The sequence below is a fragment of the Archocentrus centrarchus genome, chromosome 6 (assembly GCF_007364275.1).
Source record: "Archocentrus centrarchus isolate MPI-CPG fArcCen1 chromosome 6, fArcCen1, whole genome shotgun sequence".
In the NCBI taxonomy this organism is placed as follows: Eukaryota; Metazoa; Chordata; class Actinopteri; order Cichliformes; family Cichlidae; genus Archocentrus; species Archocentrus centrarchus.
This window is the reverse complement of record NC_044351.1, coordinates 21961611-21988214: the sequence shown is the minus strand read 5'-3', so window position 1 is coordinate 21988214 and position 26604 is coordinate 21961611. Positions and strand designations below refer to the sequence as shown.

Genomic DNA, 26604 nt, shown 5'->3' with positions numbered 1-26604 from the left:
AAGATTTTGTAAATTGACTATTATTGCCCGAACACCAACACAAGTACAGAGTTATCACTTAATCCTGTTTTTTGCTTTTTGTGGAATAGGATTTGTGAAAAACAAAACTCAAAAATGTATTTGCCCAAATATTTACTTAATATTGCTCACGTATAAGTGGCTTATATTTAACTGAGTAGATTTGCACAAATTCATTTTACGTTTTTCTATTTTCTACAGCTGTTTTGATAATTTATCAGTACAAATTGAAATGGAGGATTCTGTAAGAAAAATGCGTCCTCTTCAGACACCCTAAGTGGAATGATGATGGGAACCAGCATCGATGATGCTGCCCCTCAGCTGCCCCTGATCTCTGACCCCTGGGCAAAGGGTAGTTTTCAAAAAGAGATTTTCCCATAGCGATCAATGAGTATCATTTTTTTCTCCCAGTTTTGACTATTAAATATTGTTAAATTTCAGATATATTGAATCTATTCTATGTATCAAATACATGTAATAGTCATTATGATTATATTACAACAAATTAAATCCAATCAAGCATTTTAAGGACAAATATAATAAATAAAATAAGTCAGAGTCAACTGAATGATAGGTGTGTTAGCATTCATTTCAGCATTCAGGCTTTGTGGTTCTACTGGTGAGCATTTATCCTTTTCCAAATGACCACAGTTTACAAATTAATATGTCCATTAGGTGCAATTTTTAACCATTTTTACATTTGTTATCATGTTTACATTTGTAATGATAGAAATGATTTTGGACAAACTTTCAGGTAGGTGTTTGCTGCTGAACCATGTGTATTAGTCTGTCTCTATTCACCTCTGCACAATAATCTGAAAAACCTGAGAAGCTCATGTTCTTCTTCAGGTGTTCCAGCATTTGTTCATTTCACAAAGCTACACGCTTTCAGTTCATTCCTAATATCTCGCCACTTTTATTCTTAATTTAGTAGTGTTTGTGTGACTGTTTCTTTTATGCTTTTGAATATGTTTGACATGTGAGCTTCTCTTCATCTTTGTAGCCTCTGTCTTTGACAGATGAATTTCCCCTAGGGGATCAATAAAATGTATTATCCTATTTCATCTCATCTCTTCTCATTTGATCTCATCACCATCTCTGGCCGACGCCTAAAAGCAGGAGGACATTAATAACATTAATGTCAGATGGAGGTCATGAGTGTGCCTACAGGTAGCCAATACTTCGATTCAGTATACTCAGCCGACAGTAGAATAAACAGACGGATTTAAGTCTTGATCATTACATTTCCAGTTCTCATTAAACAGCTCCGCTTTAAAACAGGCCTGCAAAACTGAGCAACACTGCCCCTCGATGGACAGACTTGTAACTGAACGCTATCCGGCAAAAACACTGTAAGGTCTCTACTCGGCTACCGTACATTCGCGGAAATTGTCAAAACAATTAGTGGTCGTAGCATTTTAGCGTGATTTTTTTTTTTTCCTATTAGAAACATAGTTTATCAACGATAATCTTCATTCATTACAGGAGTTCGAGTATGGAAGATGAATGGGAAGAGGAGGTATGAAATACCAACAGCGGTCTAGAAGTTAGCGTTCACTGTGTTAGCTCGCCTACACATGAGGATACAGAGCGGCTTCCACGGACCGTTTGACGTTTGAGTTAATATCACCACTGCTGAGTTAACATAAAATTTTAAGAGGGAATTGAAGGGACAGACTTAACACCTAATAATGATCTGACTTTCGTGTGTGTTTATATTTGCCCCTTAACACGAGCACGTAAAAAAAAGAAAAAAAAAGAAAAAGAAAACCAGCTGTTTGTGGGGAGTGTGGAGAGAGTGTGCCTTCATAGTGTACTTTTATGTAAGTGAAACATCAATCATTTGTCCTGTTTAGGAGCAGATTGTGGTGGTGGAGCTCTCCGGTATAATCAACAATGACTCTCTGACCAAGAGTCGGGGCACGTGCAAGATACTCGTGAGTCTGAAGCATATTCTGTGATATATCGAGCAAAGAGTATGTTATTGGTTTAATGTGTAGCTTTACACATCAGCGTTCCTCTCGTGTGTTCAAGGACATTGACAGCGACAGGCCCATGATGCAAGTTGGACAGTATGTGTTTGCAGGGGAATATGAAGGTAAGAATAAATCTCGCAAAATACAAAGAAAAATAATTTACACAGCTTATACCTGCTGTTTGGCTCCTGTGAGGACAGTTATTCGTGCTGAGGTCTTTTCTTAGTTCCAAAGAGTCATTTCTTTTAATCTGTCAGTGATTAACTATTAGAAACTGTTTGATCTAGAAGTAGAAGCCATTATTTCCTAATAGAAGAGCAAGCAAGTGGTGCTGGCTGAGCTTCAGTGAACTGAAAAAAAAAATGTTTTGTTTTTTTTCTTCTTGCTATCCTTGCCTCTTCAAAGATGCTTTGGGAACTTGTGTGCTGTTTGAGGAGACACCAGGAAAAGGTAAGGTTTATCTACAGCTTTTTCAGTGTTTATAGCTGCATATCAGTGTCTGTGCAGTACTTGTTTATCTTTTGGGTGGTTGGGGGGTATTTCTGCAGGAAAAGGAGCCAGTGGTCCAGGTCTCAAGTACTTGTGCCACACTGTGAAGAAACTGAAAATGCAGCGAATCTTTCTCACAGAGAAGAAAGAGGGCGAAACGAGCACAGGTCAGCCCAGATTCACTGCAGTGCAACATTATGTGGTCACTTCCTTCTAACATTGTTCATACATCTCACAGCTCTGTATACTCATATACTGCTCTTAGGAGTTAATCTGCACGGCCTGTCCTTTTATCTGCAGCTTGATGAAGAATCAACTTTGCATAATATTGCTAAAAACCAAAGTATGGCTTTTTGTGTTTCCCAGCAGGAAGCTGTGATGGTGACGAGCAGGTGTACACAACTTGTGAGGTCAGTCGAGAAAAAAATGATGATCAACGCGACAAGACAGAAGAAGATGGGGATGACGCAGATTTGGATGACTCAGCAGTTGGCTGAACTATGGAGACTTTGCTGTATTATAACCTCCCTTTGTGACAATGAGACACTTTTGTTGGGCTCTGAGGGACTCCGTGTTGGAAAAACATAAATTCATGCCAGTTGGATTACACATCAGAACTAACAAGACATGTTTATATTTCTGTTATTTTTGCACAGTGTGTATGTTGCCTCCTCCTTTTTTTTTCAAACTGAGGCTCTATCTTAGCAAATATGTACAAGTTATTAAATATTTGATACACAACATAAATATGGTTAAATTGCACTCAACAGGAAACAGAATTTTATAAATCGTCATGTATATTAATTCTCATCAAAATCCATAGGAGGGCAGATATGTACAGATAAGTGGTGGGATCCTCAGCTTAGTGTCATAGAGTCCTGCTCATTAACAAATATTCCCATGTAAAGGGAGACACAGCAAGCTTGTGGTATATATGGTGCTTTCTCCAGTGAGCTACATAAATATATAAAGAAGTGAGAAGACTTCCATATTTCTTTCCAAACCTGCCACCCCTTGAGTATGGGGTAGTGGGGTGTGGTAGTGCAGTGGTTAGCATTGTTGCCTCGCAGCAAGTAGATCCTGGGTTCAAATATTCCTACCTGTGTGGGTTCTGACGGGGTACCCTGGTTTCCTCCCACCATCCAAATGTGCATGATTCTAAATTGACTGTAGGTTTGAATCTGAGTCTGACTGGCTGGCTCTCTGTATTGTCCCTGTGGCAGACTGGTGACCTGTCCAGGGTGCACCCTGCCTCAACAACAGCTGGGATATACCCCAGCACCACACAACCCCATTTTCGATAAGCAGAGGAAAACAGATGGTTGGAAACTTTGACTACAATTTATAGTGTTAAAAATGTATGGTTTCAGTTTTTTAATGAAATAGTTGAACGCTTTTTTTTTTTCTTTGTAAACGTTTTGCCACAATTTTCAAGTTTATAATTGGTGAAGAATTCCGTTTATTTTTTTAAAACAAATGAAAACTAATTTTCAAAGTATTTACTTGTGGTATTTTGATTTTTTAAATTGAATAATAAGTGAAAATGTTATATTTTATAACCTTTTTTGGACAAAGCGACAGTTTATGAATGAAGTGTTTTGTCGCCTTTGAGGACGTGGCGGTTCTCCGCCAATCCAATCAACGGTGCTCTCTTGAAGTGGACCAATGAGCTAGCGACATCACATTTGGCTTCTCGCAAGCTCATTGGTCGATTGTAGGTCTAGCACAGGAAGCGCATGGGTGTGTTTCCGGGGGGTGGACGCAAAGCTGCAACGACGAACTTTGCAGAAGATACCGGTGAGTAGTCCTGATAAATTGTGCAATATCCAAAAAAGGAAAAAAAATTCAAACATGTGTTTCTTCTATAGTGACATAATATGCTCGATTATAATGATGCTCACTTATCTGAACTGAACGCTTTAAATTACAAGACGGGTGAAAGTAGCGGTATGCGGGGTTAGCCACTCTGCTGTTAGTGCCTCTCCTTGGTGAGGATGGTAACGGTCTCTTAATTGGAAATAACGGTCACAAACTGTTGCTTCTGACCTGAACTTAAAAAAGGCAATATTTAAAAGGTCGAGTTGTAAAATTTACCATATTACATGTCACACTAAAGCTTCTTTCGACAACAGGGTAATAAAATAGCCAAAAAATAAAAAATCGCAATCCATCAACTCTGTAAAACTGGCTAGCTTTGTTGTTGCCGTGTAAACTTTCCTGGAGATGTTTTGAACAGGCAGCGTTTAAAGAGTTTCACACTTAAGTTTGCTTAAGAGTTGAAAGTAGTAGTTATTGAAGCACTATCCCATTCCACATGAGCGTAGATTCAAGGGAAATCTATACTCAGCTGCCAGTTTATTAAGTACACCATAATGTTTAGTTTGTACTGTTTAATTTTGTGACAACATTACTGGTGATTTACTCAGATGAGTCGATTTAAAGTGTTTTTATTGGTTTAAATGCTCTCGCCAACATATTCATATCGCCACTAAAATGCAGTTAGGTTGGGGGGAAAAGCCATTTTAACTTTTTTATAAGCATATTTTTTTCCATATGCTGCATTAGCTTTTGATAAATTTAGTGCCAAAGTAATCAGTTTAGTACTTTTTGCTCTGTTATGTGTGAATAACTGTGTTTGTATACTGAGAACTGTTGAGCAGATGATGGTAATAATGTTTGTGGTATCAGCCTCTAAAAAGCAGCAGTAGAACAAATAAGGGACTGCATAAGCTGCAAAAGATTAGCAATAGCTGGGGTATTTGGCTGCCCCGTGAATCATACACTTGGAAGCTGGCAAATACAGCAGTGAATGAACCCAAGTCAAAAGACGGGATTAGTACTGACTGCATGCTTTCATGCCATGATAAAGAAATGGGTTTAGGAGGATGACAACAGCTTTTTTGATTACTTTTTTTTTTTTTTTTAATCCCTGATTTAGACGGTGCTTGTGCTTGCGCAGGATGGAGCTGCGGCCACTCATCATGTGTTTTGCTCTCTGTGTGGTTTACGCCACCAGCAAACCCACAGAGAAGAAGGACCGCGTTCACCACGATGAACCTCTCAGCAACCGAGAGCACGATGATGCGGAGAACTTTGACTATGACCATGAAGCCTTCCTAGGACAGGAAGAGGCCAAGACCTTTGACCAGCTCACACCAGAAGAGAGCAAGGAGAGGCTTGGGTAACAGCGCTGTTTTCTGCTTTTTTATTCATTGAGGTTATTTTTAGTTATCGCAAACACTTTGAGCAATCATGGAGCTAGAATGCAAATAAGCGCTAAAAGGGTCAAAAACAGGTAATTCTTCAGGTGAATTCTGTTTTTTCATCTGTTCATATTTATGGCTATAGCAATGGCCATGCTTATCGGAGGTGACAAAAGCCTAGGGAAAAAAATGTACTTTTTTAAAAATCTTTCTGCTTTTTCTCTTCAGCATGTTGGTTGAACGTATAGATGAGGATAAAGATGGCTATGTGACTGTTGAAGAAATGAAGAAGTGGATCAAGCACGCACAGAAGAGGTGGATCTATGATGATGTGGATCGACAGTGGAAGAGTCATGACCTCAACGGGGATAACGTGGTGTCCTGGGAAGAATACAAGAACGCCACTTATGGATACATTCTGGGTACACAGGCAGACAATATTTATTTCATACGTTAGCTTTATTTCCACATGCAAATATAGCTTGCCACTCTTTGAGACACTGAAAAAATGCTATGACTTCTGACTCGCAGACGATCCTGACCCCGATGATGGCTTCAGCTACAGGCAGATGATGGCTCGTGATGAGAGGAGATTTAAAATGGCTGACCAGGACAATGACATGAAAGCTAACAAGGAGGAGTTTACAGCCTTCCTTCACCCTGAGGAGTATGACCACATGAAAGACATTGTAGTGCTGGTGAGAGACACATTCAAAGGAAAGTGCTACATTTTAGGGGCTCAGGAGGTAGAGCAGGTCCTCTACTAATTGGAAGGTCGGTGGTTCAATTCCTGACTGCTCTAGCCTGGATGCCAAAGTATCCTTGAGCAAAGTATTGAACATCGAGTTGCTCACCGATGTATTCATCGGAGTGTGAATTTGTGTGAGAATGTTAGCTAGAAAGCACTTAGATGCAGAAAAAAGTGCTTGTATGAATGTGTGTGTGAATAGGTGAATGCAAACGTGTTGTATAAAGTGCTTTTAGTGCTCAAGTAGAGTAGAAAAGCACTATACAAGAACTAGTCCATTAACCATTTACACTAACACTAACCTTCCAATCCTTTCTCATTGCTCTGTACATTTTTTTTTTTTTTTTTTTTAGGAAACTATGGAAGACATTGACAAGAATGGAGATGGCTTAATTGATCTGGATGAATACATAGGTGAGTTCTGACAGCCTGCCAGCATCATTCTTAGTTTATACCACAAGACTTTTGGTGATGGGTGGGGGCAAGCCAGCATATATAGAGGATGCAGAGTTGTTTAAGGAATGCTTTTGTTAGTCTGCTAATCTGCTGTTGCAGAAATGTAAGTATGTATTGGAGCTGCCAGGCAAGAGGAAAAAAGGAAAACTACAGAGAAGATTAATGGATGTAGTGAAGGAGGATATCCAGAGAGTTTGTGTGACAGAGGAGGATGCTAGGGATAGCGTGAGATTGAGACAGGAGATCCACTGTGGCGACCCTAAAAGAACCAGCTGAAAGAAGAATGAATAATAGATTCAGGATTCAAGAGACTTTATTTGCCATTTGTACTCGCACACAAGGTTCGGGTATGTAGGAATTCTTCTGCAGAGCTCTCGAGTAACAGTGCAAAAAAACCCAAAACAAATAAAAAATATATAAATAGGAAATAGCAGTGCAAGATAAAAAAATATAAATATAAAATAAAAGGTTACTTAAGTAAAAGGATAAGAAATTTTTTATTCCGTGCTCCTAATAAATATATATTACAATGGACCAGGTTAATGGAGACTTGCACACTTAGTATTCCAAACACAGTGGATATTGCACAGATAATGAAGTGTAAATTGCACATGTAGATCAAACAGATATTGAATGTTATTTCAAAAGATAAATTTTAGTTGTATGAGAATTAGTGCACAGTGGACTTTGGTTATGAACAGTCCTTTACTCTGAGTTAAGGGATGCCATCAATCTGACTGTGGGAGGAAAGAAACTTTTATGGAATCTAGTCCTCTGTGTGATGATGCTGTCTGCTCTCCTTTTCTTCACGCTGTAAGCCACGTGTTTGGGCCTGAGGAGAAATTGGGCAGAGTAGTGTGGGTCCCTGACAATGTGCTGTGCCCTTTTTTTGCATCGTTGCGTGTAAGTCGTGTCCATTGTTGGATGTTTAGTCCTGATTATTTTTTTTTAGCTGTTTTTTCGACTCTGGAGAGCCTTCCTCTCTGCCTGAGTGGTGTTGCCATACCAAACTTGTGATACCAGTGGAGAGGATGCTCTCCACCAGGCCCTTGAAGGCTTGTGTGAGGGGGCGGCAGCTCAGCCCAGCCTTCCTGAGCAGTCTGAAGTGCAACTGCTTCTGAGCCCTTTTCACAGTGGCCTCAGTGTTTGGTGAGAGGTCATATCAGATGACACATGAAGGCTGAGGAACTTGTGGCTGTCCACTCTCACCACTTTAGTGCCCCTGATGGTGAAGGGGGTGCAGTTGAGGGGCTTTCTTCCTGAAGTCAATGATAATAATATTATACTGATGATCATAATATTATATTTTATAGGGTACGTTGAATTATCAGGAGTCATTCTATCACTCAGTGTGTTCCTGTCTTGTTGTGGTCTAGGTGACATGTACAACCAGGAGGGAGACACCTCAGAACCTGAGTGGGTAAAGACTGAGAGGGAACAGTTTACTGAATTCAGAGACAAAAACAAGGACGGGAAGATGGATAAGGACGAGACCAGAGACTGGATCCTGCCCAGTGACTACGACCATGCTGAGGCTGAGGCCAAACATCTGGTCTATGAGTCTGATGCAGACAAAGTGAGTACAGTAAAAGTTAAAAATGACTTCTGCTTTTTTTTTTTTTTCTTTCCATTTTGTTCCTTGTGCCTTTTTATCTACTTCACTGAGTATTGGTGCAAGGAGTGAAACAGAATTTGTGAATGGACTTATGTGTTCTTATACCCAGGCATTCCAAGAATACTGGCTAAGTGCAAAATTAATTTGACCAAATAAATAAACATTGATAACTGGCATCATTAAATGTAATGTAACACAGGCATCGACTGATATTGGCCAGTCAGCAAGGTCATGATCTGCTGATACCAATGTTTGTCTAACAAAGAGGTATATCTGTAATTAAAACGCAGAGATAGATAGAATAAAGATTATTGTGATACCAGTTCAAACATACAGGATGAATCCAATATCTGAAGCTCATATTTTTTTTTTTGTGCTTCCTCTGTTAGGACGGCCGTCTCACCAAAGCCGAAATTGTGGATAAGTATGACTTGTTTGTGGGCAGCCAGGCGACTGACTTCGGGGAGGCACTGACTCGACACGATGAGTTCTAAAATCCGCCTCCAAAGACTGTGTGCTCTTCTTGTGTGCCACCTCTAGCAGTGGAGTGTTTTTTAAACAAGATGAGCTTGCCTAATCGAACATCACAGACAGTAATTTATTTGATTTCTTGAATGTGTCCCATTGCACACACACACACTAACATTCTTAGTAAATTGCACACAATCGGCCAGTGTGAGCGCACGATAGATCATGCCTCAGACTGGGATATATTGCCAGCCTTTGCTCAGCTTCTGTACACTACCCTTTTTTTTTTTTTTTTGTTTTGTTTGTTTTGCCCCATATCAGGTAAAGGATAAACATTTTCAGTCTTTTTTTCCTTTTTTTTTTTTTAAACTTTCACGGCCTTGATGTGTTATAAAACCTTTTATGGAATAAGGCTTTGGCTTGTAGTCTACAGAAGAGCTTGTCACAGCAGGTCATTCTGTAGTGCATTAGACTGAAACATAAAGCAAAATTTGTACCATTTCTCTGTGATTGGGCTCAAAACAAACTTCACTTGTACTTTGTTTTTCATTTATTGTTCACGATATTGTGATGCTGGATTAATAGTCGTTTGTAACAAGGAGGTATAGATCCAATTCCAGTGGCAATGAAGACCATTTGGTCGAGTGCAATACAGTATCATCAGTGGGACTGGGCTGTCTTTGCTAAGCCGGGCCTTAAACCTTCCATGTTAACAAAAGCTGTGCGTCCCACCTGAGGTGCTTTGTGTTAGCTGAAGGAATGTAGTTGAATTTAGTGACTGATGGATGCTTTGTCCTCAATGCTGCCTCCTATCTCCTTTCTCATCACCTCATCAGTGTGAGTGCGTGTGCGTGCATGTGAATCCATGTGTACATATTTACTTGTATTCTTGATAACTTTTTTTTTCTTTTAGTGTTACAAGTTTTGTTTAATTCAGCTGAACAAACTAGCTGACTAACCAAACTCTTTGCCCTGTTTTGTAAGCAATTTGGGGGAAAAAACAGTCCCCTCTTTCAACATTTGTCTTTGCAAAATATGTTTATTATGCCTGCATTATCACTACTACCATTTATAACCACTGTTAATAATTTTTATGGTATATATATATATATATATATATATATATATATATATATATATATATATATATATATATATATATATATATAAAACTGTTTGTTTTTTTACAGGCTCACTGCAGCGACAGCCTTTCACTAGTGACTTTACTGTAAATAAGTTGTTGTTCTGCAAACTGAGCACTAACAATCAGGTCCAGTTTTTGTGATTGAGAGCTAAGTCTCAATAAAAATGTAAAAAAAAAAAAAAAAAGCATTTTGGCTGCTGTATTCTTTTAATTTTAATCTCTGGAAAGTAAAACATTTGCTCTGTTGCTGCCTTCTATAAACTTCACATTCCTAATAAATGATCCTATAAAACATTTCATTTTATTAAGTGGAAGCTAAAAAATGTCAGCACTGGTATTGACGTTCTGAAGAAAACACTGTTTAGACTGCTGACCTACTTATCTCTGGATTGTCTGACTTCTTTCATCCCAACCATCTTTTTCAGACATGATTTTCCTTCTGAGCTCCCCATAATACTAATTTTGGTGATTGTATCAGAACTGAGCTGAATACACACAGTATTTACTGATAAACTATTGAAAACGATGAGGGATTTCACCCTTTGCACCTTGAGGTTTAATTTCTTATGCCTGCAACTGCCATTTGTCCATCAGTAGCCCATAATGACAAAAAGAAAACACGTTAGATATTTTTGACATTGCTGAAAGGTGAAAGATGGCTAACTATAGGAAGAGTCCTTATGGCTGTAGACTTTTTTTTTTTTTTCCCCCAATATCAGCTGATTTAGCAATTTCGCTCCTGTGAAATGGTTTGTGGTGTTCGTGTCCTGGTAAAGGTCTACAGGAGTTACTTATTTTTGTTTTCCTGACATGCAGCACATGTTGGTATAGATCTGACAAAAAGGTTTGTCTCACAGGAGCCTCTAAGACTGCGGTGAGTACTGATGGCCTTGCGCATTGTGGCTCTACGTGGATGAAACTTTGAGACTGGAACTTCAGATTTGGCTGTAACGTGTGCTCACCTGTTTCTTCTTGATGTCAAGTTGATGTTCCATGATAAATGTACCTATATTTTGTACTATAACACTGTGGAATATTATATACACAGGTATCCGCCGTTCTAAAGCTGTGGCCGCACTTGTCACTGTGACTTTAAGCTGCTTTATTTCGTTCCCTGGTCAGTGTTGCCAACTTGGCGACTTTGTCGCTAGATTTAGCGGATTTTCAGACCCCCCCTGGCGAGTTTTCCAAAAAGCGACTAGCGACAAATTTAGCGAGTTTTCGTGGTGACGTCGGCGACTTTTGGAGTTTTTTGTTAACCTTATATCCTCCGCTATCGCCGTGTTTCGTGTACATACAGCCTTCGTACTGCGTCCGTTCAGACGCTTTGGCATCGCCCGGACCCCCAAGAGTACCTGGCTGTTGGTATGTACGGCGAGTCACGTGACTTTAATACCTGAATTGGGTTCGTGTCCTGTGATGCAGCTGGTAGATACAACGCCGCATTGAGCGGGTGGGCCCTTTGCTGTGATACGTCAGCGTATGGATTTACTGAGCTGGCTGAGATCCTGCTGACTGAAGGATGGAAGTTTGTTCATTCAGTCTGTTTATATGTTTGTTATCTTACACAGGAGGAAGCACTTTGGTGAAGTCTACTTCACTGCAGACTGGCTTTTTAAAGAATCAGTCAGCCGTTTGCTGTTTTATATATTCCTGTATCTTTTCTGTTTACATTTTAATAGCACGGCTGTGAGTCTTTTGTTATGGAGGGAAAAAAAAGCATGAATTTATTTGAGGAGTATTATTAATTAAATATGCCAGTGGTTTATTTTTGAGCAATTTCTCCAGTACATCTACAGCTGAATGTTAACAAAAGTGTCTGTGTGACATTTGGGACATGTAGCTTTGACTCTGAAGTGCCTTTTTGTTTATACCTTTGGGAAGAAAAAAATATCAAGATATATTTCTTATATCACCATTCAGGTAAAAAATATTGAGATATTATTTTGTCTATATCGCCCAGCCCTAGTACTTCTAAACATATTTAGGGTGTTTTTCTTCACTTTTTGTCTCTTCAAAGATATTATTCCTCTCTCCTACAGCTTCAATTGCAACTATATGCAAATAACCAATTATGAAAATTAGGTGATGACGTCATATAGCGACTTCTGGCGAGTTTTAGGACAGCCAATAGCTACTTTCCTTGCTGAGGAGTTGGCAACAGTGTCCCCGGTACCCCGGTGGACGTGAGGAGCCTGTGTGTGTAGAGGAGGTGAAGGAGGAGGAGGGTTGTGTGACCAAAGTCTCAGCAACTGGGGTTGTGAATAAGGTCAGTTGTAAGTTTGAAGCTTGTGTAATCTCTGCAGGTTTGTGTTGAGCTCAAGCGGTTCATCCCAGGTAAATGCAGGTGCCTGTCAGCCCGGGATGAAATGTATTCTAATGAATGTAAAGATTGTCCTGATTTTCTGTCAGTTGTTTCTTCTTGGCCTGTTTCTTGTGGGACGACGACGACGACGGCGAGTGCAAAGTAGTTCGGGGCGTTTGCGGTCGATGGACTGCTGCGGTGGAACAAGGGCCGCGCAGCAGCAGCAGCACTCTGAGATGCAGCTGAGGGTCACAGTGGGTCTCTGCACTCCTACAGCGGCCACGTGAAGCACGTCCTTAACCAGCAGAGCCAAAGGGCGCTTGGCCTTCAGATGGTTCAGGATTTGGCTAAGCCCGCAGCGTACACAGGTAACTTTGACATGCAGCCCGGAGCAGCAAGCGTCCGATTAGTAGGTGACCTGCTCTAGCATCCGAGCCACAGCCAGCACTGATGAGTGGAAAGTGTTTGATTTGCTGCTGCTCTCCTCTCACCCGTCTTCCATTTGTGTCTTTATATTCCTCTCAGGATGAGGTCCAGAGCCCTGCCGCTCAGCCGGGGTGTGAGCGTGTCTGGAAGCTGGCCTGTGCCCCGGTGGACGCCAGGAGCCTTCAGGGGCTTTGTGATAAGAGGGGAGACAGACTCATCACTCTCTGGCAATGCCTGCCAGAGAGGGGCAAACAGCGAGCGGTCTGCCCTCCCAGACGCCGGGAGAGGCAAGTGAGAGGGGGGTGGCCTTTTGCCTCATTTGCCTTTGCTCTCTTTTGCGCCTCTCAATGACATGACACACTTTTACAAACTTTTGGAGCCATAATGGAAGGCAAATTGCAAAAGACACAGGAGTGCGAGCTGTCGAGGCCGTGCTCCTATGGAACCTTTACGTACACTTGCTGTTGCTTGGAGATGCTGGCTCTCTCACCCCGAAGCCGAAGCTCGCTACTTGGCCTCCGCTCTCTGCCGCTACAAGCCTGGCAAGTGGCAAACATCAAGATGACTCTGTCCTGTATTCCCGTGTATCTCTGTCATAAGTCTGTCCTAATTTTCTGTAACGTAAGAGTGCTGAATCACAGAAAACAAGGATATTTGGCACGAGCGGCTGTTTACGTGCACCTTAGAAATGGAGAAATCTTTGTGGACACAAGCAGCCAATCACACAAAGCTCAAGTCACAGGCAAGTGTTTCTGTGTGGTGACCACTAGAGGGCAGACATGCTCTCGCAGTAGCTGGATTGAGTTGCACTGTGGCAGGTGCATGAGAGCCATCTGATCGTCAGCGGAACCCACTTAAGTGGAACTGTGTGCTTCATGGGAGCAGCAAGAGTTCAGCAAGAAGAGCAGAGTTACCTGTGAGCGCGTGCGTGTGTGTCCTCCAGCACCAGCAACCAGAAACACTTGTGCTGTATTGTGTGCTTGGCTCTTTCGATCGGCACTGCCGTTTGTTTGCCATAACTTTGGAAAGAAATACATTGCCAGTATGACAGTTGGTTTGAGGTAAAAAAATTAAAAAGTGCAATACTGTTCACTGGTGATTGGGTTTTTGCTTTTATGTAACAAAAAATACATGATAAAAAATGAATTGAGTTGAACCGCTAAATAACATGTTCTTTCAAGATCTTGGATTTAAAATTCAATTAAATCTAGTTTTTTTTTGTACATCTTTCATGTGACAGCAGCTTTTCGGGTTTTAACAGCTGGAAAAGACGTCACTGTTTGGAATATGGTCAGAAAAATCAGAGACTTGTGATTATCCCCTAAAAGATTTTGGATTACTGACAAACAATCAAAAAGCATGTGTTGTGGTTTTATGCCATAAGATGTGCATAATGTGTCACTTGTGCTTGTGAATTTAAATGTTAGTGTTCACAGTTCTCTGTGGTTTGCTGTTGGAGAGAACACCCACAGCAAAGTCACTGATTATCAGATAGTCAGTCTGGAAGGAATTTTAATTCCACCAACAGCTTAGCAGCAGTTTTCATGGAGATTTGTGTCCATTTAGCCTTTTAAAATATTTTTGCAAAGAGTCAAAGGGAACATGTTTTATTTATGATAGGCTGATATCATTGGTTCTGCTGTTATTGTGTATAAATCCTTAAAAAAAATCCATTTATGTATATATTTGTTTAAAAAGTATTCTTTATTTATATTCCATTTTTATGGTAACTTTATTCTATTATATAGACAATCTACTGTATCTGGTAAGAATGGTGCAGCATTGTGTATTTCAACCTATATGTTACATGTTGAATGTTACATACACACCAATGGGCCACAACTTTAAAACCACATGCCTAAATGTCATTCAAGTTTCCTTTGTGCTACCAAAACACTTCTGACTCTTCTGAGGAATGGGCTCTGGATCTTTGATGGTTCTAGGATGAGGATGGGGTCTTGTTCTTGTGCTTCCTGCTGATGCTCACTCAGATTGGTATATGTGGAGGCCAGGTCATTAACTTGGACTTAAGATTTCTTAGCAGAACATTGCACTGTGGTTTTAATGTTGTAGCTTATCAGTGTATAAAGTGTACAAATACATGCAGGTCTTGTTTGATGAAGCCTTTCATGTGTGCTGTACATGCACCCAGTCTTCTTTCATGCCTTCAGCACAGCCAGCCTGTAGTGTTTCTTTCTTGCTCCATGGTGTCTGCTGCCTGCTGTCTGAGGCATCCATCTTCACCTTACCTGCTCCATCCTCTGTCATCCACCTCGTCACTCTCAGTGCCTGCGATATCATAGTGACATCACTTACTAAATGTGATAAAAATGGGATTACAACGAGCCATCACTCTCAGCAGCTCTTCTTCGTCTGACTCTAACTCACCCTCACACTCACTGTTCTTGCCTGCATCTTCATCGCCCAGAAAACCATCATCCTCCTCCCCCACCCCACAGCCATCTTGGGTGTTTCCTGAGTTTGTAGATGGCCTTCTTTCTTCAGAGTGACAATTGGCATCTGCTGTCCCATCACCATGCTCTGATTCGTCTGTTTCATCCAGTGATGTGGAGGGTTGGTATACCTCTGTACTCAGAGTTACTGGACTTACTGTTGTTTGCTGTAGTGTTTCTGGTGGCGTCTCAGCAGGAGATATATCTATATGTATCAATGTGGCTTTTAAAGGGACATCCTCTGGGGTTGGTGGGGGTGTGCTTGTCTGCTTGGGGAGGGATGTGGACAATAAAGGTGAATATGAGGGCGTCTTCACACGAGATTTGCGAATAGGTTTGTCAATTTCTGCTGAAGCAATCCGGGTACGACTGCATGGAATACTGGATTGAGAGGAGGGGCTAGTGGTTGGGTCAACAGGATCATCACTGGAGCCTGTTTGCATATCTGGAAATGCTACAAGTGGAGCAGCATCATGCGTTTCGGGGCTTGGGCTGATGTTAGATTGTGCCTCAATAGACTCTAGGGTTGCATGTGGTGGATTATCAAGGGTTTCTTTGGGTGGAGCATGCTGAGTTTTATCTGTGGGGCTTACATTTACAGTGGCTGTAAAGGTGGGGGAAATGCAAGATATGTTGGTTGGTGTGGAAGCATTATTATTGAAGGTCACATTTTCAGTGGGGATGGAGCTTGTGTCAGGTACAGCAGCGCTTGGGGGTGGGATGGGTTCTTGGCAGGGGGTGCATCCTTGTTGGGTGTACATTCCTGGATTTTCTGTCAAGCTGAAGGAAGGATTGCAAGTTCCATATTCTTCATTTTTGTAGGGTACTTCCTCCATTTGTGGCATAGCATTATGGTGACTCATCTGAGGATCAACCACAGTCATCAGCATACAGAAGAATAAAACTATTCATAAACAGAGAGACAGCACAAGTAAATGATCCTGGGCAAGATTTGAATATGCAGAGCACCCTTGAGACTTAAAAGGTGCTCTTCATATTCAAATATTGTATAGACCCTAACATTAGACAATAGTAGGTTCAGCAAAAAAAAAACTCCAAAGAGGGCCCATCTTACTTGTTGCTTTTGAACTTTTTTTGACCACAGCCTTCATATATTTGTTGTTACTGTATAACAGGAAGTTTGAGTTAAATCTGTATATGAAGGCCATAAGGTTGGGTTGGAAACTTTGGAAACAGTAAGTAAGCTGGATCTTATATTTTGTCCATCCATCCATCCATCCATCCATCCATTTTCTTCCGCTTATCCGGGGCTGGGTCGCGGGGGCAGAAGCCTAAGCAGAGAAGCCCAAGCTTCCCTCTCCCCAGCCACCTCCTCCAGCTCATCCGGAGGGACCCCAAGGCGTTCCCAGGCCAGCCGAGATACATAATCTCTCCAGCGTGTCCTGGGTCTACCACGGGGCCTCTTCCCGGTGGGACATGCCCGGAACACCTCACCCAGGAGGCAGCCAGGAGGCATCCTAATCAGATGCCCGAGCCACCTCAACTGGCTCCTTTCGATGTGGAGGAGCAGCGGCTCTACTCTGAGCCCCTCCCGGATGGCCGCACTCCTCACCTTATCTCTAAGGGAGAGGCCAGCCACCCTTCGAAGGAAACTCCTTTCTGCCGCTTGTATTCGCGATCTTATTCTTTCGGTCACTACCCAAAGCTCGTGACCATAGGTGAGGGTAGGAACGTAGATCGACCGGTAAATCGAGAGCTTCGCTTTTACGCTAAGCTCCCTCTTCACCACGACGGACCGGTGCAGCGTCCGCATCACTGCAGAAGCAGCCCCGATCCGCCTGTCGATCTCCCGTTCCCTTCGCCCATCACTCGTGAACAAGACTCCGAGATACTTAAACTCCTCCACTTGAGGCAAGAACTCGTTCCTGAGCCGGAGATGGCACTCCACCCTTTTCCGGCTGAGGACCATGGCCTCAGACTTAGAGGTGCTGATTCTCATGCCAGCCGCTTCACACTCGGCTGCGAACCGTTCCACTGCGAGCTGGAGGCCCCCCCCTGATGAAGCCAACAGAACCGCATCATCTGCAAAAAGCAGAGATGAGACTCTGAGGCCACCAAGGAAGAAGCCTTCCGCCACCTGGCTACGCCTAGAAATTCTGTCCATAAAAATTATGAACAGAATCGGTGACAAAGGGCAGCCCTGACGGAGTCCAACACCCACAGGAAACAAATCCGACTTATTACCGGCTATACGGACCGAGCTCTCACTGTGGTTGTACAAGGACTGAATGGCCCGCAACAATGAGCCAGACACCCCATACTCCCGCAGAACCTCCCAAAGAACACCCCGAGGAACACGGTCGAATGCCTTCTCCAAGTCCACAAAGCACATGTAGACTGGTTGGGCAAACTCCCACGCACACTCGAATATCCTTGAGAGGATAAAGAGCTGGTCCAGCGTTCCACGACCAGGACGAAAACCGCATTGTTCCTCCTGAATCCGAGGTTCGACTAACGGACGCACCCTCCTTTCCAGCACCCTGGCATAGACCTTACCGGGGAGGCTGAGGAGTGTGATCCCCCGAAAGTTGGAGCACACCCTCCGGTCTCCCCTCTTAAAGATGGGGACCACCACCCCGGTCTGCCAATCCAATGGCACTGCCCCAGATCTCCACGCGATGTTGCAGAGGCGTGTCAACCAAGACAGCCCTACAACATCCAGAGCCTTCAGGAACTCAGGGCGAATCTCGTCCACCCCAGGGGCTCTGCCACCAAGGAGTTGTTTAACTACCTCAGTGACCTCACCCCCAGTGATGGTCAAGTCATCCCCCTCATCCCCAGACTCTGCTTCCACTACAGAAGGCGTGTCAGTGGGATTCAGAAGGTCCTCGAAGTATTCCTTCCACCGTCCGACTATAGCCTCAGTTGAAGTCAGCAGCACCCCCCCCGCACTATAAACAGTGTGAGTGAAGCACTGCTTTCCCCTCCTGAGTCGCCTGACGGTTTGCCAGAATCGCTTCGATGCCGTCCGAAAGTCTTTTTCCATAGCCTCACCAAACTCCTCCCACACCCGAGTTTTTGCTTTGGCCACTACCCGAGCTGCATTCCGCTTGGCCTGTCGATACCTGTCAGCTGCCTCCGGAGTCCCACAGGCTAACCAAGCCCGATAGGACTCTTTCTTCAGCTTGATGGCTCCCTTCACCTCCGGTGACCACCATCTGGTTCGGGGGTTACCACCACGACAGGCACCAACCACCTTGCAGCCACAGCTCTGAGCAGCAGCCTCAACAATGGAGGTGCGGAACATGGTCCATTCGGACTCAATGTCCTCAGCCTCCCTCGGAATGCTGTCGAAGTTCTGCCGGAGGTGGGAGTTGAAGATCTCCCGGACTGGGGCTTCTGCCAGGCGTTCCCAGCGCACCCTCACAATACGTTTAGGTGTGCCACCTTATATTATGATTGGGCACACCTTATATTTTGTATTTATGTTAATTTTATTATTTATTTAGTTTTGTCAAATCTGATCATTGACATTTAGCAGAATTGGAACAGTTCAGGTGTGAAACTAATGAAATGCCTTAGTTTGGGATAAATAATATAAGATAAATATTCTAAGAACTAGAAGTTTTTATTAAGGGATAAGAAATACAAGGTAAGGATGATGATGATAAGCCTAAAAACAAAAAACAAAACGGGTAACTCACCAGTTGGAACCACCGTAAGCTCTGTAGGAGTAAATGCAAAAATATTTTGGAATATATTCAGGTAAATTCAAAATTTTAATTCTAAACTTTTTTAGTCATAAATTATCTTACAACATTGGGGTGTTTGCCCTGGGCTACACAGCCTCTCTCCAGCGGGCCCCTCTTTCCTTTCTGTTTCTTCTTCAGCCACATCAGCATAAACAGGACACATCCAAGTACAGTCATGAACACCATGCTTAGAAACAGCGCTTTGCCTATGGTACAGCTTGTCAGGTGATCATCTCGCAGTGGACCATAAGGGACTGAAGTGAACACAGACAGATAAAAACGTGCCCGTTTGCAGATTTATAAGCAATCAGCAGTGTATATGAGTGTGCAGGTGTGTGACCTTACTCGCTTGCCCTTCAGGTAACACCTCCACCACTACAGTGGCAAATGTGGCATCACCCGATTCCTGATCTACAGCCATAACCTGCAAAGTATTTTGACTTTTACTCACATCCTTATCATCTTCTCATTTTATACAATGAGATTTTTATGAAAGAAAAAGGGCAAATTTTTGGTAAGTATAAGGACACACTGGTTGATTGTAATATTTCAGCCAACTGATAGCATTACTACACAGATTTCCTTTTTTCAATCCATTTATTGCATTTCTGCAATTTTAGTACACAAAGGTAATATTTAAGAGCTATGCTGTCAAAAACATATGGACAATTTTATACTACTTCATTCAGCTTTTCTGTAATATTTGAATCCATTCAAACCCTGCGGTATGTAAAAGAAAAACTGAGCCAAATGTAAGCAACACAATGTAAGGTTTGTAGCTTGTTAAGTTTAAAGTTTTGGTTTTCAGTGTGGCTCACCTCCAAAACGTGTTTCTGTTTTGGCTTGAGTTCACTGGTCTTGGCAATCAGGAGGCCCTCCCGTGTGACTTGATAGATGTCTGTGTGATTGGAGGTAGAACTGAAGGTGAAGTAGATCATGGGATTGAAACCCTGTGAGTTTTTGAAGAAAAACAAGGTGATGGGTTACAGATTGCACTGATCATCTTAGCAGCATGGTTGTATGTGTGCATGTTACCGAGCATACTTGGTTAAAGTCCTGGTCGTGTACATGTAGCACTAGTGCTTTGCTGCCATATGTATTGACCAGAGAGGCTGGACTTTTTCCTGCTGCTACAAAGCCTTGATATTCAACTTTGTCGAACTCTGGATAAAACTGGTTCACTGCTAGAACCCGGACCAACACTGTTGCAACAGAATACTTCCTGGGGTCATTGTCCTGATATGCCTGGGTGAATGACACAGAGACAAAAAGGCACAGTAATGAGATTGGTACTACAGCAGAGACCATATATTTCAAACTTGCCACTTGCAGGGTGTTTGAGACTTACCATGACCTGAAGACGCAGCAGTGGAGTTATGAGTCTATCTCTCACCCCCTGAGTGAGCCTCATCTCCCCTGTCAGTCTGTCCATCCTGAAATGTTCATCATCATCTCCTGCAACCAACAAAACTCATTTATAGATGCAAACAGGAGAAAGCACAGAACAGTTTTAAATATTGAATAGTGTTGCTGATTATGTTACCTGACAGAATGGCATAGTTCAGTGGTGAACTGAGTCCTCTGTCTCCATCCACTGCATGAATGGGACCAGGAGAAAAGTCCAGCAAAATGTCCTGCAACGTGGTACACATTTGTTCAAATAAGCTGCACTAAAACAGTAACCCAGGGACTGGATCTGAATGTTGTTTGAAATGAAATAGGAGATTGCAAGGCCAGATAACATCAAGGATGTTCATAAAATCTGAATTAAAATTAAGGGAAATTAGACATCCCGTACAAGTGGTTTCGTTCGTTCGTTCGTTCGTTCGTTCGTTCGTTCGTTCGTTCGTTCGTTCGTTCGGAACAAATCTGCAAAAGCTAACTTTTTGGACGTCGTCTGCATTGTTTACCAAAACCTGAGTGACTGACAGCCATACACAATGGAACTCTGGTGATATGCGTGTAGCATGTGTGAAGGAGGGTTTAGCACCAGACCTCTTCCCCCTCTGTGATGTTCACTGTGTACACGGGGCTGGTGCAGATCTGATTGGTCTCCTCCTGGAAAAGCCACGTGCAGGGCAGGAACTGTGGGTATTGGTCATCTCCATCTTGGACATTGATGGTGATGTTTGTGCTGGTATTGTAGTGCTCAGCAGTGTTCATTTCCTGAAATAATGACAAGTCAAACATATTTCATTGGTCAAGCAAGTGGATTAATACATGGAGTACAGTTAAGTTTTTCTTATAGTATTTACCAAGAGAATCAGTGAATCAAATCCCAATTTTATATTTTGATAAGACAAAATATAGAAGCATATATATATTTACTTACATACATCACATACTTATATATATAAAAATTAATGTACATACTGAAGCATAGATGGTGACAGTAAGCACAGTTTTGGTCTCATAGTCTAGAGGCTTGGACAGGATCACCTCTCCACTGTTCGGTAGATCAATTTTGAAACACTCAGCATCAGGCTGTAGCATACACACAAACACAAACAATGATAAATTGCTTGTTTATGTTTCATTTCTTTACTGAAAAAAATAGAAAAATAGAACTTACAGATGCCTGGTCAATTGAGTAAATGATTTTGTCATTATCTCCATCTGTGGCCTGGACAGTAAATACCACAGTATTCACTGGAGTCAGCTTGAAAACACACAGACAGGCAGAGAAATTCTTGAGTCAATAGGAGTGGATTTTTTTTTTTTTTAATGTATGCATGCACAGATTTAGTTTTGAAAGCTGCATACCTCACTGATCATAACAGACTGGACTGTGTTTTCTGCAAACACAGGTGAATTATCATTCTCATTAAGAATCTCCACCACGACCCTGTAAACACTCTGCAACAGCAACAAAAACACATGCATACGTTTGAATCTGGAAACATAAAAAGAGGAATTATGGGTAAAATGATGGGACAAAGTGTACCTGAAGGATGCTTTCTTCGTAACATGTTAATTCAGCCATTAGGACAGGACCTAATGCCTAAAAACAAGAGACAACAATAGGCAGAGCTTTTCATTCAGTGATTCTAAGCACATATTTTAAACTGAATCCTTTTTGAAATCAGAAACATTGTTTCCATTAAAGACACTGATACAGAAAAAAATTAAATCAGACTTCATGACCTTCAGCTTGCTGTAAATGCCTTGGTGTTTCTGCAGTTTCTGCAAGTTCTGTGGGCAGAAACTGCAGCATGTCTGATTCTCAAAAGCCTGAACACACACTCTCTCTCTCCCTCTCTCTGTCTCTCGCTCTCTCTAATGTTGCAAAAAAAAAAGTCTAATATTATAACATTACATATTATAACATTTCTCTCACTGCATCAATGTTTACAATAGAATACAAAAATATAAAACAACACATTGATGAAGATATGTGCACTACTCATTGACCACTTTGTTAGGTACACTTAGCAGTCAAGACAACCTGCTGAAGTTTAAACCGAGCACCAGAATGAGAAAGAAAGGTGATTTAAGTGATTTTGAAGTTGTTGCCAGACGGGCTGGTGAGTATTTCCCACACAACCATCTCTGGGGTTTACAAAGAATGGTCGAAAAAAGACAAACTATCCAGAGAGCAGTAGTTCTCTGGGCAAATATGCCTTGTTGATGACAGTAACTGAAGTAAACACTCATTATAACCAAGGTATACAGACGAGCACATCACACTGAATTTTGATGCATATGGTTACAGCAGCAGAAGACAACACTGGCTGATGCATCTGACAGCTAAGAACAGGTAACTGAGGGAACAATTTGCACGGCCTTACAAAATTGTACAACAGAAGATTGTAGAAACATTGCCCACTTTGATGAGTCTTCATTTCTGCTGTGACATTCAGATTGATGTAAACAACATGAAAGCATGGATCCATCCTGCCTTGTATCAACAGTTCAAGCTGGTGTTGTGTAATGGCACACTTTGGGCCCCTTAGTACCTGAACACTGTTGAATAGTGCTGACAATGTCCATCCCTTCATGACCACATTATATCCATAGTTTAATGGCTGCTCCCAGCAGGATAACCCACCTTGTCCCAAAGCTCAAATCATCTCAAACTGGTTTCTTGAACGTGACAATGAGTTCACTGTGCTTAAATGGCCCCCACAGTTACCAGATCTCAATCCACTATTTATTTTTTTAAATTATTTATCCTTTATTTAAGTCTCACTGAGATTAAAATCTCTTTTCCAAGGGAGACCTGGCCAAGAGGGCAGCAAAGGTTGCAACAAAAATAACACATAACAATCTAACAAGTGACTATCAATCAACAATTTAACACATATATAAAAATCAAATGATCATTTCAAGAACAATGTTAAAAGCAGTCACATTGACCACAAAACCTATTTTCATGTTCCCTTAAAATGGACTTAAATTACCCCATCGTAACTAGTTCTGACAATTTCAGCTCCTTGTGATCTGCCATGAAAAATTAAGGCAGTTCTGTGGTTAAAAGAAAGTCCAGCCCAGTACTAGGAAGGTGTACCTAATAAAGTGGCTTGTGAGTTTAGTTTTTCACATATCCATCGATCCATTTTCTTTGTCTATTGAATTCAGGGCCGTGGGTGCTCACATATGTATTATAAATATTATAATTCCTTGTCTTTGAATACAAAAGTCTTACTTTTCTTTTTAATGAGAGAACAAAGCAGACTGAAAGACTTTCTAAGAGAAAGAGAGAGAGAGAGAGAGAGAGAGAGAGAGAGAGAGAGAGAGAGATAATCTGGTTGGCCCTTTAAAAGCTGCTATGATGTAAGACAGCTGGTTGGGAAGAGGATGACAGTTAGAGAGATTGGCTTTGGTCCAAGGATGAGGTAGTGAGCTTCAATGTGTGTTTGTTCCAAATACAGTCTCCTCAATGTGGGTCAAGACTACTAGAAACACACTAAATGAAATGTGTAAATTACACATATGAAAGACATAATCCTTGCATTATATTTCTGACTATAACAGTTTCAAGTCAGTTAACAGTGCCATTACCTCTCTGTCAAGAACCTTGTCAGCTGATGTGTTTAGCCGGATGTTTATTTCATCCAGGAAGAACCAATGAGCATCCTTTCCTTTCAGGTTCCACTGCACTCCTTCCATTGTGGTGTTAGCCATGAGCTCAGCAACGATCTCTCCCCAAACTGTGTTTTCTTTGATTGCTGCAACTACATCCTGACCATCCAAACATGCACCCCATCCTGACATCCCTGTGCCAAATTCAAAAGCACACGCAAACACATACACAGGGAGGTTAAAGTTATATTAATTCTGACCTATATCTTAACCTTTTGGCTTGACTGTGAAGTGGCTGCACCTGTGACTGCTTGAAGATATAAGAGGACCAGCAGCAAGCAGGCTGGAGCCCTGGGATTTGGTCCAGGGAGGGCCATTCCTGGGCACAGTTAGGTCTCAGGAGCCAGTTCTGCCTGAGTCGAGAGAAAGAGCAAAAAAAAAAAAATCAAGTAAACATAGTCATTGTTTTCATTAAGAATCAGTGGGCCACATTCAGCTTCACTCTGTGGTTTGATTTCCTGGTTTGTCATCTTTAGGTCAAGAGTCTGACCTGATACCCAAACACAAATACATCCATAGACACTCTACTCTGCCTTATAAATCCCTTAAATCCCTTTTAAGTTTATTAAATTAGGTTTCAGTTGGGCTTTCGCCAGTCAGAAACAGGGACAGCGAGAATAATAGCCTACTGTTCCTCTTAGCTCTGTGTCTCTCTAACATGATTGTTTTCCTCACTTTTATTTCCAGTTCATCTCTGCAGACATGCGTTAACCTGACTCTATACTCCCATGTCCAATCTGTCAGTGCTGATAATACTCACGTCTCCTATATCTGGGCATTTTACTGTTCATGAGTGTTCTTATTACATTTTGTTGTATTGGAAATCCTAACAACTCCCAATATTTATTAGAGGATTAAGGAATCAAGGAATAGAAGGATTTATTTTAGCAGCATCTCTGCCTTTTGTTTGTGAGTGACTGTTCTGGATCTGTGAGCACATCCCACTAAATTAACAAGTCTACTGCTGATACAAAGTAAAATAAACACATGGAAGCCTGCTGTTACTGAACAGAACTGAGTTTTGCCTTATAGATCAAGACTGACCAGCCATCCACACTGTTTGCTAAAATTCAGTGCGTAAACTTACCTGTTGTTGTCAAATCCTCTGCAGGTAGTGTGTCAGTCTGCAGATCCTCCTGACGTCTGATGGACGCAGCATGTCTGATTCTCAAAAGCCTGAAAATCCACCAAACATGGCTCAGAAAGACAGACTGATGTTTTCAGAAATAAGCAAAGTGACAGCAGCAGGCAAAACCACAGACATACACACACATCAACACCCCCGTCCCCCCCATACATTAAAAAGCAGACAGCAGCTTATGTGTGTCCTGGGATAAACACCAGCTCAGAGGCTAAAGGCTGAGGGTGGGGCTTACCTGGCCAAAGAGGAAAACTCCACTTAGATTAGAGATGACAGGAACTTGACAATGAGGTCAGACTGGGGTCGCAAGTTAATTCAAGAGATTTGTATGATACTCCGAGACTGAGATTCTTGACTTTACAGACATTGTGTCAGGCATTGTGTCAGGCAAACTGTCAGTTTGTTACTATATGACAGAGGATCACAAGAATATCATTTTGCTTAGTACATTAGGTCAAGGATGGGCATATAAGTGCATGTCCATTTCAACCCGTTAGATAGGTTATAACTTATTAAAAGAATCTGAACATTTTCTTTGGCAATACAACTTGTCCCTGCTGGATTTGTTCAATCAGCTATGTGTGACAGCTAATCGGGCCTGACAAGGGATTAGCTTTTGAAGATTAACCCACATCCGTTTACATACTTGTCTCAGTACACACACACACACACACACACACACACACACACACACACACACACACACACACACACACACACAAACACACACACACACACCACACACACACACAAAGAAAGAGATAAGAGGAGTGTGTACAGATATATTTTGGATTCCTGTGGTGACAAATGTTTTTGGTGACAGCCTCAAAGGAAAAAAAGGCTTAAACCTGTGTAGTCTTTATCTTATGTGCATATAACAAAGATTTTTCTAATCATGTACATTAATCTTCCTATTAACATCTAACAGCATTAGTGCTATCACTGTGTTTTAGTGGGTTAGAATATTTAATTGATATCAGCAACAGACTGGATGAAAAGAGATGTAGTGTTTATCTCTACGGCTGTGACTGAAGAAGGCCACTGGATGTCAGCAGAGGTGTGCTTAAAAAAAAAATTGAAGGTGATTGTGAGGCTCAGATTTGACTTTTACAGCTAAATCATCTGAACATCTGCTTGTTTTCCAGAATGATTGTTTCTTTTTTTTTTTCTTGTAAAAGTCTTAAATTAGCAGACATAAAAAACTAATTTTTTTGTTGGTGTAGATTTTGTTAAGAATAGTAAACCAAGCAAGTTTCCATCAGTGAAGCTCCATCAGCAGGACAAGCCTTCAGAACTTCGGCTGCTTTTGTTCAAGACACTTCCGGTGCGTTCAGCACGGTCACACAACTGGAAAATGTGGATACAGA

General features: G+C 41.7%; 3 protein-coding genes and 1 long non-coding RNA gene across 7 annotated transcripts; 3 read left to right on the top strand and 1 right to left on the bottom strand.

The window, feature by feature from the left end:
- The first annotated feature begins 1374 nt into the window (after positions 1-1374).
- On the top strand, positions 1375-3941 carry gtf3c6 (general transcription factor IIIC, polypeptide 6, alpha). 2 transcript variants are annotated; one of them, XM_030730583.1, is made up of 6 exons: positions 1375-1537; positions 1875-1955; positions 2053-2116; positions 2400-2444; positions 2543-2650; positions 2853-3941. In XM_030730583.1, the coding sequence occupies exons 1-6, from the start codon at positions 1514-1516 to the stop codon at positions 2978-2980; spliced, it is 450 nt and encodes a 149-aa protein (XP_030586443.1). In that variant the 5' UTR covers positions 1375-1513; the 3' UTR covers positions 2981-3941. The 2 variants fall into 2 exon arrangements, with proteins under 2 accessions (XP_030586443.1, XP_030586441.1); XM_030730581.1 differs by having other exon boundaries at positions 1376-1537; positions 2850-3941.
- Positions 3942-4186: 245 nt separating this feature from the next.
- On the top strand, positions 4187-10067 carry LOC115781582 (calumenin-B). Of its 2 annotated transcripts, none has more exons than XM_030731319.1 (7): positions 4187-4280; positions 5422-5664; positions 5915-6108; positions 6218-6384; positions 6788-6848; positions 8267-8466; positions 8895-10067. In XM_030731319.1, the coding sequence occupies exons 2-7, from the start codon at positions 5444-5446 to the stop codon at positions 8997-8999; spliced, it is 948 nt and encodes a 315-aa protein (XP_030587179.1). In that variant the 5' UTR covers positions 4187-4280; positions 5422-5443; the 3' UTR covers positions 9000-10067. The 2 variants fall into 2 exon arrangements, with proteins under 2 accessions (XP_030587179.1, XP_030587180.1); XM_030731320.1 differs by having other exon boundaries at positions 4224-4280; positions 5443-5664.
- Positions 10068-12213: 2146 nt separating this feature from the next.
- Positions 12214-14554, top strand: LOC115781385 (uncharacterized). Its single transcript, XR_004020080.1, has 3 exons — positions 12214-12386; positions 12530-12790; positions 12948-14554. It is a non-coding gene; the product is annotated as an uncharacterized LOC115781385 (long non-coding RNA).
- On the bottom strand, positions 14534-25416 carry LOC115781384 (protocadherin-15-like). 2 transcript variants are annotated; one of them, XM_030731019.1, is made up of 17 exons: positions 25184-25416; positions 24338-24449; positions 24016-24230; positions 21959-22015; positions 21778-21870; positions 21587-21673; positions 21388-21498; positions 21010-21180; positions 20558-20648; positions 20363-20469; positions 20059-20259; positions 19833-19964; positions 19360-19438; positions 19078-19268; positions 18967-18987; positions 15456-16164; positions 14534-14875 (listed from the first exon to the last, which is right to left on the bottom strand). In XM_030731019.1, exons 2-17 carry the CDS (start codon positions 24411-24413, stop codon positions 14865-14867), a joined length of 2352 nt encoding a protein of 783 aa, XP_030586879.1. In that variant the 5' UTR covers positions 24414-24449; positions 25184-25416; the 3' UTR covers positions 14534-14864. The 2 variants fall into 2 exon arrangements, with proteins under 2 accessions (XP_030586879.1, XP_030586878.1); XM_030731018.1 differs by having other exon boundaries at positions 14534-16164; positions 25184-25415.
- Positions 25417-26604: the final 1188 nt, after the last annotated feature.